General features: G+C 48.8%; 1 protein-coding gene and 1 long non-coding RNA gene across 5 annotated transcripts in view; one reads left to right on the top strand and one right to left on the bottom strand.

The window, feature by feature from the left end:
* LOC109252144 (uncharacterized) overlaps nucleotides 1-10,810 on the top strand; it is a 154,632-nt gene extending 143,822 nt beyond the window's left edge. The window contains exon 4 of the long non-coding RNA XR_008423879.1: nucleotides 10,793-10,810. This is a non-coding gene — a long non-coding RNA (uncharacterized LOC109252144). The remainder of the gene's footprint in view (nucleotides 1-10,792) is intronic.
* On the bottom strand, nucleotides 233-9,046 carry ECSCR (endothelial cell surface expressed chemotaxis and apoptosis regulator). Of its 4 annotated transcripts, XM_019424348.2 has the most exons (10): nucleotides 8,912-9,045; nucleotides 5,715-5,759; nucleotides 5,358-5,408; nucleotides 5,137-5,196; nucleotides 4,273-4,407; nucleotides 2,745-2,858; nucleotides 2,248-2,346; nucleotides 1,992-2,028; nucleotides 749-845; nucleotides 233-580 (listed from the first exon to the last, which is right to left on the bottom strand). In XM_019424348.2, the coding sequence occupies exons 1-10, from the start codon at nucleotides 8,970-8,972 to the stop codon at nucleotides 572-574; spliced, it is 708 nt and encodes a 235-aa protein (XP_019279893.1). In that variant the 5' UTR covers nucleotides 8,973-9,045; the 3' UTR covers nucleotides 233-571. The 4 variants fall into 4 exon arrangements, with proteins under 4 accessions (XP_019279893.1, XP_019279894.1, XP_019279896.1 ...); XM_019424349.2 differs by lacking the exon at nucleotides 5,715-5,759 and having other exon boundaries at nucleotides 8,912-9,046; XM_019424351.2 differs by lacking the exon at nucleotides 5,137-5,196.
* Nucleotides 10,811-11,238: the final 428 nt, after the last annotated feature.

Below are 11,238 nucleotides of genomic sequence, written 5' to 3'. Positions count from 1 at the left end.
GAGTGTGGGGTCTACTTAAAATAAAAATAAAAATAATAGTAATAATAATAATAATAATAATCCAGATAAATGGAGGTGGACCTTAGAAAATGTCCTGTCCACCGCCCAGGTTTCTCAAAGAGCTTCTTACAGGGGCAGAAACTTGGATACATGCCTTGCCTAGGAAAAGAGGCCCCAAATCTGCTAGAACCCTGTTAACAAACACACATGAGAGCATAGACCTTCAAAGAAATTAGACTGCAGGCCAGAAAATAACTTTAATGCAAAGTAGCAAGGACCACTCCACTTCGTCATTTTCCTTGCTCTTGCTATACAGACTCCTCCTTCCTGTGACTGCGAGCAGGTGGGAGGAGCAGGCTATGTTTCTAGAATGGCTGCCCATATGCGAGTCTCTCCTATTGGTAGCTTGCTCCTAGATCTGGAGGAATGCTAGCATCCTTTAGATCTTGAAGTGTGAAATAATAAAATAATTTATGTGTGATTCATTGCCTCTACCAATCCCATCGCCTTCCTCTTTACGGTCACAGGGCAGCTGCGTCATCTTTGGACCCATGAGGACCCAACGTTGCTTCTATAGAACCTGCAAAATAAATAGAATATGAAAAAGGGGGACCTTGTCGGGAGTGGCAGCCTAGGGAAGAGGAGAGAGGAGCCTGGGTCTTTGAAAGTATCTCCTTTCTGGCTAAGGAACTAGAGCCTGAGGGTAAGAGAAGGAGGAGAAGGGAGGAAAGAACCAGGAAAAATGTACCTTCTCTGCTGTGGGGCATCCTTTGCTGTTATTCATGTTGATATTCTTCATGGAGATCAGGGTGATGCTGTCTTTCTCCCCATTGGCTGTAGAGCAGCTAGGGGTAAGAAAGAACATGGGTTGTAAGTGGAGGAACAGGAGGGCAATGTGGTGGTCAAAGAACTGTGGGGTCAAGCATTGGAACTTTGAACATTGTTTCTATAAACCTCTATTTTGGTGGTGGAACATGATGAAATGGGAGTGTGCTTTGAAGCCCAAAACACCTGTATATAAATCTTAGTTTTGGGGGTGCCTGGGTGGCTCAGTCAGTTAAGCATCTGGCTTTTGATTTCAGCTCATGTCATGATCTCACAGTTTGTGAGTTCAAGCCCCACATCGGGCTCCTCGCTGACAGCACGGAGCCTGCCTGGGATTGTCTCCCTCTCTCTCTGCCCCTCCCCTGCTCTGCTCTCTCTTTCTCTCTTTCTTTCTCTCTCTCAAAATAAATAAATAAACTTAAGCAAAATCTTAGTTTTACTACTTGCAACTTGTATGATCTTGACCAAGTTACAAATTCTTCAAGTCTCAACATTTTTAAACATACAAAACACAGTATATCCTCTTTGAAGAATCGCTGTAAGGATTTGAGATAATATTATAAAATATCTACCAGAGTGCCTGGCCCATATAAGGTGTTCAGTAAGTGGCTCCTTAAATAAAGTGTTTTCTAATTTATTTATTTATTTTTAGATGTTTATTTACTTTTGAGAGAGAGAGAGAAAGCACAAGCAGGGGAGGGGCAGAAAGAGAGAGAGAGAGAGAGGAAGACACATAATCTAAAGTAGGCTCCAGGCTCTGAGCTGTCAGCAGAGAGCCCAACTCAGGGCCCAAACCCATGAATCGTGAGATTATGATGTGAGCTGAAGTTGCATGCTTAACCGACTGAGCCACTCAGGCACCCCCTAAGTGCTTTCTTATTTGAATAGGTTTATTAGAATCTGAATTCCTATACTTTTCCTGAGGGGGTTATAGAGACAAAGCCCTGGGGCTGAAGAGTTCCAGTTCATCTCTTGTCACCTGATTGTTTTATTTTAGGGTTGCCCCTGTCCTGCCCGCCCCTAGCCCTGGCCTCAGTGCAAGCTGTCAAGATTCCATGCGTGCTTATGCATGTGTGTAAGAAGTCAGGAAGTATCAGTTCTCTCTCAGAATGGGGGACTGAGAGGTCAAATGAATGATTCCTCCCTTCCATCTCTGACAGTCTTACCTTTCAGATAATCCTGAACTCCCAGGTTTCTGGGGATCTGTAAAAAATCCGAAGGCACAGATTGGGAGTCACATGCTGCAACCCAGAAGACCAGCCTATCCTTCAAAGCCCACCCAAGTGGATTACCCTCCCATTTCATTAGGGATGCCTATGTGCCATTCTTTTCCTCTACTACAGGCTCAGTGTCCATCCCAAAATGTACCTCTGGGTCCCTCAGCTGAGGGGAAAGTGGGGCCCTGAGTGGCAGGGCATGTACCTTCAGACTCCTTGTTCTTCCGACACTTAAACCTTAGACTGACCACACTCACTAGGATGATCACCACAACCACCAGGATGACAATGAAGCTGATAACACCTGAACAGGGAAAAGGACAGGGTAAAGGAGAGTCAGAGGAGGGGTCAGAAGGGGGTGATAGGAGTACAAATCCCCTTCCCGGCTAAGTGCTGTGTAGGTAGGCTCTGAGAGAAAAGTGAATTCCCCTTCTCTGCCTAACGAATGAGCTCTCAGCCAGCTGATCCTGGCCAGAGTGAGCCCCACAGCCTGGCCTCAGTCTCCCATAAGAACATGGAACTCAACAGAGCCCCAAAGAGCTGCCTGGAGGGAGGGCCAGGGGAGGCTCTTTCCCACCAGGGCCTTCTTCATCAGCCAAACCCTCCTAGAACAAATAGGTGAGATTTAAATTTGTGTATCTAGATCCAGAGTCCAAGTCAGTACATGGACTGCCACTCTCCGCACCTTCTCCTCCCTCTTACCAAATGCGGCCACAGTGAGCACCGTCTCTGATGTGGGGGTGGGTAAGATGGTCGAGTCATCTCTTGTCCTCAGGCTCATGGTGGTTGATGTGGGAATAACATCTTGAGAAGTGTCTAAAATGGAGTGGGGATGGGTGTATCAGCGAAGGGACTGGCATAGCCTACCAGAGAGAGAGTTAGCTCCCCTCCCACTTCCCCAGGTAAAGAATTGCAGAAACAGGTCATGCCTTCCCAAAAAGACTTCCTCCTTGCTACTCAGACTAGTTCTCAGGAGGATGGAGGTCAGAACTGGGTGATGTGGGTTCGGGTGAATTGCACTGCTGGTTGCTCATGTTACTAGTTCCAGGGGACTCTAGGCTTCCCCTGTTATTCTTTTCCCACCATACCCTCAGGACCCATTTATGTTCCAGAGACAGGAAGCCAAAATGGGCAAGGTAGAGCCATCTGTGTTTTGCCAAAGGTTGAAGTGGGAGGAAAAAGCACACTAGATATTTATCCCTACGCACTAATGTAACAAATCAGGCAAAGGGCACAAGTTTCTGGCCCTCTTAAAAGGTAGTATGATCACCCATATCTTCCCCCTTGTCAACTCCTTTTTTTAAAGATTTTATTTTATTTTTATTTTTAATGTTTTATTTTTGAGAGAGAGAGAGAGAGAGAGAGAGAGAGAGAGTGTGCATGCACATGAGTGGGGGAGGGGCAGAGAGAGAGAGGTGGACAGAGGATCCAAAGGCGGCTCTGCGCTAACAGCAGTTAGCCCAATGCAGGGCTCAAACTCACAAACCATGAGATCATGACCTGAGCTGAAGTCGGACTCCCAACTGACTGAGCCACCCAGGCGCCTCTGAAAGATTTTATTTTTAAATAATCTCTGTACCTAATGTGGGGTTTAAACTCATAACCCTGACATCAAGAGTCAGAAGCTCCACCAGTGGAGCCAGCCAGGTGCCCCCTGTCTTCCACTCATTGTACTGCAGGTCTGATAGCTATTCCATTTCCTTATCCACACCCTGACTGCCAAATAAATTTATGAGTGTAAAACAATCCCAGAGCCAAGGGTTAGGATGACAGAAAGGGTCAGAATGCTCTTCACTGAGAGCGTGGACAGGACATACTGCTACTGCTTGGGACCCCTGGGTCCGTGCCATGACACAGCAGGGCCAGGATGGAGGCGTCCACTCTCTCCCAGCTCTTCCTCCACACTGCGGTGTGAACCCAGAAGCATGTAGCCCTTGTCCAATCTCTTCTGCCTCCCTTTCCATCATTTTGAGTTCTACCCGTCTCTTTCCCCTCCATGGCTTTATCAGTCCTGAGTCCAGGCTCCTTTTATCTTCATTGTGATCAGGTCCAAGGCTCTGTCTCTACTTCCCACCAAACCTCTCTCATTCCCAAACCAGGCTGCCACTGATGTGGACCCTGGCCCAGAGATGCCTCCTCGAGGGACAGAACCTGGGCCTCCTGAAGAGGGGGAGAAGGACCCCAACCAGTCATGACCCAGTGCTTTGCACCCCCAGCCCCAAGTACTCACCAAGTCCTGATGTGTACTTCTGTGGCTGGGACTGAGTCAGGCCCAACAGGGACTGGGAGTGACCATCCACGGTGCTCGTGCTCTGTGTCCTGGGTTTACTGGCTGCATCGAGGACCTGTGAGGCCTTCTCCAGAGCTGCCGTAGATAAGGAAGCATTTGTGGACCTGCTCAGGGCCTTGGCCAGCGTGTACACAGGGGGCCCTCTTTAGTCCAAAATTCTCATTTTCTTTACTGCTTTCAATTCCAGAAGAAGCCATCCTCTCTTCTACCTTGGCCTTTACCTGTAAAATTCCCACTGCCTGGAATATACCTTAGCACTGTCTACCTCACAGTCTTCCTCTGGTTAACTCTCTCTTGGGTGTTAGCTTCTGAGGACACTGTAGCATGTCTTTCCTGGCTCCCAAGGAATGGTTGGGAAAGGCTCCAAACCTGGCTCCCAAGGAAAGGCTTCCAAGGTTGATATTTGTCCGGGCTCTTGCAGCACCTTTTTTTTTTTTTTTTTTTTTAATGTTTTATTTATTTTTGAAGGAGAGAGAGACAGAGTGTGAGTGGGGGAGGGGCAGAGAGAGAGGGAGACACAGAATCTGAAGCGGGCTCTGGGCTCTGAGCTATCAGCACAGAGCCTGATGAAGGGCTGGAACTCATGAACTGTGAGACTATCACCTGAGCTGAAGTCTGACTCTTAACCGACTGAGCCATTCAGGTGCCTTTCTTGCAGCACCTTCTCCTTCTGCTCATCACAGCCCTTCCTACCCTGCTTTGTGGTTGTCAACATGAGATCCTGTTTACTTGTCTGCTCCTCTACTAGTCTGATCCCTCACTGGGCCCTCCCTGGAGGGCATCTGGATCTGAGTGGCAGAGTACCTGAGGTCTCAGTGCTGGCCAGAGGGCTTGGGCTGCTGGGCTCTGAGGAAGGGCTGTCTCCTGAAAGGACAGAGGCAGTGGGAGGTGGAGGGGGGCAGGTTTGGTGACACCACACTCCCTCACCTATTTAAGAACCCTTGAGTTCCAAGCAGGTCTGAAGGGCTGGGCAGGGGGTCAGGCAGGGGGGAAGGACTGGCCCCTCGGCAGCCACACTTACTCACCTGTGTTGGAAGAAAGTGGCTCTGTGGTCAGACTTTGACTGCTGAAGCCTCCTGAAACAAATCATCTGAGGCTGAGGGTCGCTGCCTCCTATTGCTCTGTCTCCCTCTCTTCTTCCCTGTAACTGGAGTTTTCTAGTCTTTCTCCTTGCCGCACCCCTGACCCCCATCCATTCATTTCCCTCCTCTTTCAAGGCACATGTGACTAGGCCATGCTCAAATACATCCAGAGATGAACTCAGCCTTGGATGTCCCGAGAGCCCTGGCCCCAGCTCTAATCACCTGAGATCTGTGCTCCTCTCGCCCTTCCTAAGCTGCCAGGCCTAAATGCCAGAGCAGGCCCTTTGTGCTTGGTCTTACCCTGAAGGCTAGATGTCTGTATTGTCATGGGTTGGGAATGGTGGCCTGCAAGAGAAAGCAAAAAACACTTTGACTAGCTTGGTGAGTCTCTTGCCCAGTGCAGAGCCCACAGAAGAACCCAGGCTTTCCAAGCCTCCCATGCTGGAAGGCAGACACACTTGGCAGAGGGCTGAAGAATGTGGCTCTGGCTCACAGTGCTGGCTTCCTCTAACCACGACTCAATAGCACCATCACCACCACCTTGTGGTTCAGTGTCCCAGAGTCCTTTCCATCTCTTTAATCCCGTGTGGGTTTTATACCAACCTGACATGAGGTCAGGTGAAGGTTATTTCAAACTAGTGATTTGTCCAAGGACAGAGGGCCAGTGGCCTGCTACATCTAGAAAAGGACCTAGGACTCCAGTTCTGTAGGCTGACGTTCCTGCTACGCTACCATTTAGCCAAACATTTTCCCCGTGCATACTGTCATCCTGGTCCTGCCCCAAGGGAAAGGGATGGAAAGATGGGGTGAATAAAATGAGGCTAGGGACTGGGGTAGGTATCTCCAGCTGGAGGTAGGGGTCCACACAGCAAGTAAGTTCTGAGGTATAGATAGGAGCCAGGGAAGCTCTGAACAAGCAGCCAATTTTACCCTCACAGGCAGAGGCTACTTCAGAAATGGCCATTGTTGGCCAAACCCAGGAAGAAGCTAGTTACCAGGAGGCCCCTGTCGGAAGCCATCATCGGCTTTTTTTTTTTTTAATGTACATGTGTATGTCTATGGGCCTCCGTGTAGATGTGTATGTGTGCTTGTGTGCCCATATGTGCATCCCCTTTGTGTGTGGGACCTGAGAGGTCAAGTTGTGTTTGCTCATTTTCCACAGTGAAATCATTCTTGAAACCTGTGAACAATGTGAAAGGAAAACAACGTGGGGAAGTGGAGCCGCCCAGCTGGGTTCCCGTCCCTCTGCTCCTGCTGGGACTGTAGCCTCTGGCCTGGCCCTCAGGCTCCCAGGCCCCTCATCCACAGGGAAGCTCCATGCCTGGGCCTGGGTGAACAGATGCAGCTGGGGGCCAGGGCCCGTACAGCCTGTGGCGGCTTGCTGAACTGTTTATTTTCCTTAGCCACTGCCTCCCTCCATGGGGCTATCACTCGGACAGTGTGGAATTAATCATTTCCAAGCCCAAGCTTGCCCAAACCCTGACTGTATTTTTCCAGGGCACCAGTCTCTGGTAGCCCCACCTGCTCACTGGGTGGGGTGTCAGAGGGGTATTAAAACTCGTAGGTGTCCGAGGCTAGAGAGAACTCTTCCCAGCTGAAAATGACCCTGGAAGAACCCTTTCAAGTCACATCTTAAAAACACCTATCAGTTACTGATCAAGCATATCTAAGGTACCATCTAAGTCCTATAAAGTTATAACATTAGCTTTTAGTGGGTGGGCACTGTGCAGTGCCTTCCCGCATAGCTGGAAGCAAAACTAGCATCTTGGAAGGAGTTCCAAAGTGACAAGCTCCAAGTTCTAGTAGCCTGTGTTCTCTGTCTTCTGGCCCTGACCCCCTACCAGAACTTTCCATCACCAATAGATTCCTCTGTGTGAAGAGGAACTTCAGGCACATCTGTTTCTACAGGCCATGGTGCCTCTGACCACTGGGCAGAATAACCCCGGCCTCATAAATTTCTTATTTTCCCGTATCCCCTCCCTAATCCCTACCTGCTTCACGACCTTCTAGCCTCTTCTTCCTCCCCCTCCACCATCCTCCTCCCCTGTTTTCCTCAGCAGCATAATGTAATAGTTGAAAATCACAGCTTTTGAGTCTGACAGGTTTGAGTTCAAGTCCTGATTCTACCACATACTGTCTGACCAGGTTCTCAGTCTTCTCTTCTTTAACGTGCAAATGAATTTCATACCTCAAAAGTGGTTGTTAGGACAAGAAAACTCAAATGCTAGACTTTTTAAATTTTTGCCCCATTCTTTCCAACCCTCCAAGTCTCTGTGGATCCAAGTCAGGTCACCTTGTGGGCCTGAATATCCTCAAAAGGATTCTTCAAGGGAGGCAGTAGGTATGCTGTGATCTTGGGATGAGAGATAAGGAAACTCAGGAGGCAAGTGTGGTTTATGTAGAGTTTACACAGGGCATTCTCAGCCCTGCCACCTGCCATTTGCCTGGGACAGTGCCCCCTCATGAATCTTGCCTTTTAATCTCCTCCTCTGCCATTTCTGCAGTTGCTACAATAAGCCTGGTGCCCCTGCCCCAGATCAAGCGTGGGACTCTGCCCACCCCCAGGGTGGGGTGGGGGGCAATCAGAGTTTTACCCCCAGCCCATGGGCTTCCAGAGAAAGGTCTGACCTTTCCAGGAGACAGAGTACCAGAACTCAGTCCCCCCTCACCCCCCACCAAGAAAGGGCCATCCTCTCTCCCCATCCAAGCACTTTGCACTCTTTTCTGCTACTCTGAGGGCAGACTCCTAAGTCTTCAACAGAGGCCTCATGGAGAGTGAGGTGGGGGTGGGGAAGGGATGACCAAAGGGAAGTTGCTGCCCTGTGAGTCAGAATCTCCTGGATTTCTCATGGTTCCCAGCAACTGCTCCTTAACTAGAACACCCCTTATGAGCTGCTTTACCATTCGTCAGCTAGCAGAATCCAGTCTCAGAGGTATTTCCATTCATCTCCTCTGGAGGTCATCTCATCCAGCCCCCTGGCCGAGGATGTTGTATACATCCTCTTTGGCAGATAGTTCTTTGTATCTATCCTGCATCCCTCTTGCTGTGATTTGAGCTTAAAGTCAACATTTGGAATTCCCAGGTTGTTACTCCTCATGTGAAAGAAGAAAAAGGATTCCCTGTAAAGCCCAAGGTGCAGACAGTTTTGTGCTAGAACACTCTGGAAGGAGCTTTCCGGCCTCAGTCTCACATCAAGACAGTCAATTCCCACATTTCAGGAGGCCAGCCTCTATGGGGGCCCCAGTTCACCCTGGAAATTTTCCCACAAAAGGATTTAACCACATGTCTACTTTACCTTTGCCTGGTAATGACCCCCTCCCCCCCCCCCCCCCAATTCAACTCGTTCGTTCCCTTCATGAGAAGCGTCTGGAATTTCCCTTGGGCACAGACCTGAATGGAGAGCATGTGAGGTATACATTGTGAAGGAGGGACAGTCACCCGGGACTGCCAACCGCTGGAGGGGAACTGCTGAAGCGGAGTGGCAAATGCCTCTTACCTTGGAGTAGGAGGAAGCCGAGGATCACCCAGCACAGCTGCATTGCTCCAACGGTCCCCATGTCAGCTGGGTCTGTGGCGGGCAGGCAGCCGCTCCACGGTGGCTCTGTCCATAGTGGAAAAGAGAAAGGGAGTGCTGGGGCGGGGTGGGGGGTGGGGGCTGGCTCTCTAGCAGCTTCCTGTCAAAGAATAGAAGGAAACAGATTGGGACTGGCTCCAGGGGCCCTGATTAGCCTGCAGCCCAGATGGAGGATGTAAGGCTTAAGCGGCAGGCACTGTGCCTGGGGCTCTGTGGGCTGAGCTAGAGCCACTATGGTGTCCTCTAGGGCCTTTATACAAAGATCAGTGATGACAAAGTGGGTCTGTGACCCCTCTCTTTCCCTCTGAGGGGTCCATCAGGTCCCTCCACTTATCACCTAGAGGCTTTTGGATGTTTTCCTGGAGTCTAACTCCAATCCCTCCCCAGTCTGTTTCAGACCAGGTCCTCCTGGTCTCTCCCATGACTGAGCCCTAAAGCTGGGCCTACCAGCTGCCCAAGCTTTGTAGACTCTGAATATGTCACACTCTCCTTCCTCCTCAGGGCTCCCAATGCAGATGGGACTCCCAACATTTTTCAGGGAGGCCTTACAAACATTATTATTATTATTATTATTATTATTATTATTTTATTATTATTATTTTTTTAAATAATCTCTACAACCCACATGTGGCTTGAACATACAACCCTGCGATCAAGAGTCACATGCTCCACCGACTGAGCCAGGCAGGCGCTCCTATTGTTATTCTTTTTTTTTTTTTTTAAGTTTATTTATTTATTTTGAGAAAGAGATCAGGGGAGAGGCAAAGAGAGAGAGAGAAAATCCCAAGCAGAGTCTGCACTGTCAGTGCAGAGCCCAACGCAGGGCTCAACCTCACAAACTGTGAGATCATGACCTGAGCTGAAATCAAGATTCAGATGCTCAACTGCTCAACCAACTGAGCCTGAGCCAGGCAGGCACCGCCCCCCCCCCCCATTTGTTATTCTTAATAGAAAAACAAGGGGACTACATTTCTTTTAAAAATAAAATATTTTTTTAATTTTTTTTATCTTAGATTGAGAGAGAGAGAGCGCGCACGAGCATGAATGGGGGAGTGGCAGAGAGAAAAGGAGACAATCAATCCAAAGGCGGCTCCAGGCTCTGAGCTGTCAGCTCAGAGCCCAACACGGAGCTTGAACTCACAAACCACGAAATCATGACCTGTGCTGAAGTCAGACACTCAACCAAGTGAGCCACCCCGGCGCCCCAAGGGGACTACATTTCAAGCCTCCCCCGTCCTCAGCTCTCCCCTCACCTCCCCTCTCCTGGAGTCAGGTGTTCCCTGTGTCCCAGCAGGACCCTGTCTTTAGCATCCATCCCGTGGCACTCTCTTGTGCAGATGCAGGCCAGCAGTGTCCCTAGGACCTGGCACAATGCCTGTGATATAGCAGGTCCTCAGAACATATTTACTGAACTAAACTCAAAAGATTTAAGAGCAGAGAAATGTTACACACAATCCTACTTCTTTAATAGAATTTTATCATATTGTGGATTTCCTTCCACTCTATGCATTCCCAGTGGTGAAAATATGCACATATATATGCAATCATATATTGCATTGATTGGTGTCCTTTTCTCCCTTAGTTTTAATTTTTTTAATGTTTATTTATTTTTGAGAGAGAGTGTGCATGTGTTTGTGTGTGCGTGTGCATGTGCGCGTGAGTGGGGAAAGGGCAGAGAGACAGCAAGTCACAGAGACAGGCTCTAGGCTCTGAGTTGGCAGCACAGGCACCTCAATTTTTTAATAAATATTTTATTTTATTTTATTTTTTTATTTTTTAATGTTTGTTTATTTTTTGAGAGAGAGAAAGAGAGTGCAAGCAAAGGAGGGTCAGAGAGAGAGGGAGACACGGGCTCCAGGCTCTGAGCTGTCAGCACAGAGCCCGATGCCGGTCTTGAACCCACCAACCATGAGATCATGACCTGAGCCAAAGTTGGATGCCCACCTGACTGAGCCACCTAGGTACCCCTAAATATTTTATTTCGGGGAGACTGTTTGGCTCAGTCAGTAGAGCATGTGATGCTTGATGTCAGAGTCATAAGTTCAAGCCCCATGTTGGGCCTGGAGCTTACTTAAAAAATAATAAATAGAGGCACCTTGGTGGCTCAGTCAGTTGAGTGTCCAGCTGACTGGCTCAGTTGGTAGAGCATGTGAACTCTCGATCTTGGGGTTATAAGTTGAAGCCCCATGTTCGATGTAGAGATTACTTAGAAATAAAATTTAAAAAAAATAATTTTTAAAGTTTATTTA

Source organism: Panthera pardus, unplaced genomic scaffold, assembly GCF_024362965.1.
Source record: "Panthera pardus isolate Hobbes unplaced genomic scaffold, ASM2436296v1 HiC_scaffold_2, whole genome shotgun sequence".
NCBI lineage: Eukaryota > Metazoa > Chordata > Mammalia > Carnivora > Felidae > Panthera > Panthera pardus.
This window is presented reverse-complemented; position numbering and strand designations above follow the sequence as displayed.

What these genes read in the sequence shown, in the direction of transcription:
- ECSCR (XM_019424348.2), bottom strand. Translation starts at nt 8,972, where the DNA reads ATGGGGACCGTTGGAGCAATGCAGCTGTGCTGGGTGATCCTCGGCTTC. An exon ending in CGGCTTCCTCCTACTCCAAG is followed by an intron (nt 5,760 to 8,911) that starts GTAAGAGGCATT and finishes TTTCTCTTGCAG; the next exon opens with GCCACCATTCCCAACCCATG. An exon ending in ACAGACATCTAGCCTTCAGG is followed by an intron (nt 5,409 to 5,714) that starts GTAAGACCAAGC and finishes GATTTGTTTCAG; the next exon opens with GAGGCTTCAGCAGTCAAAGT.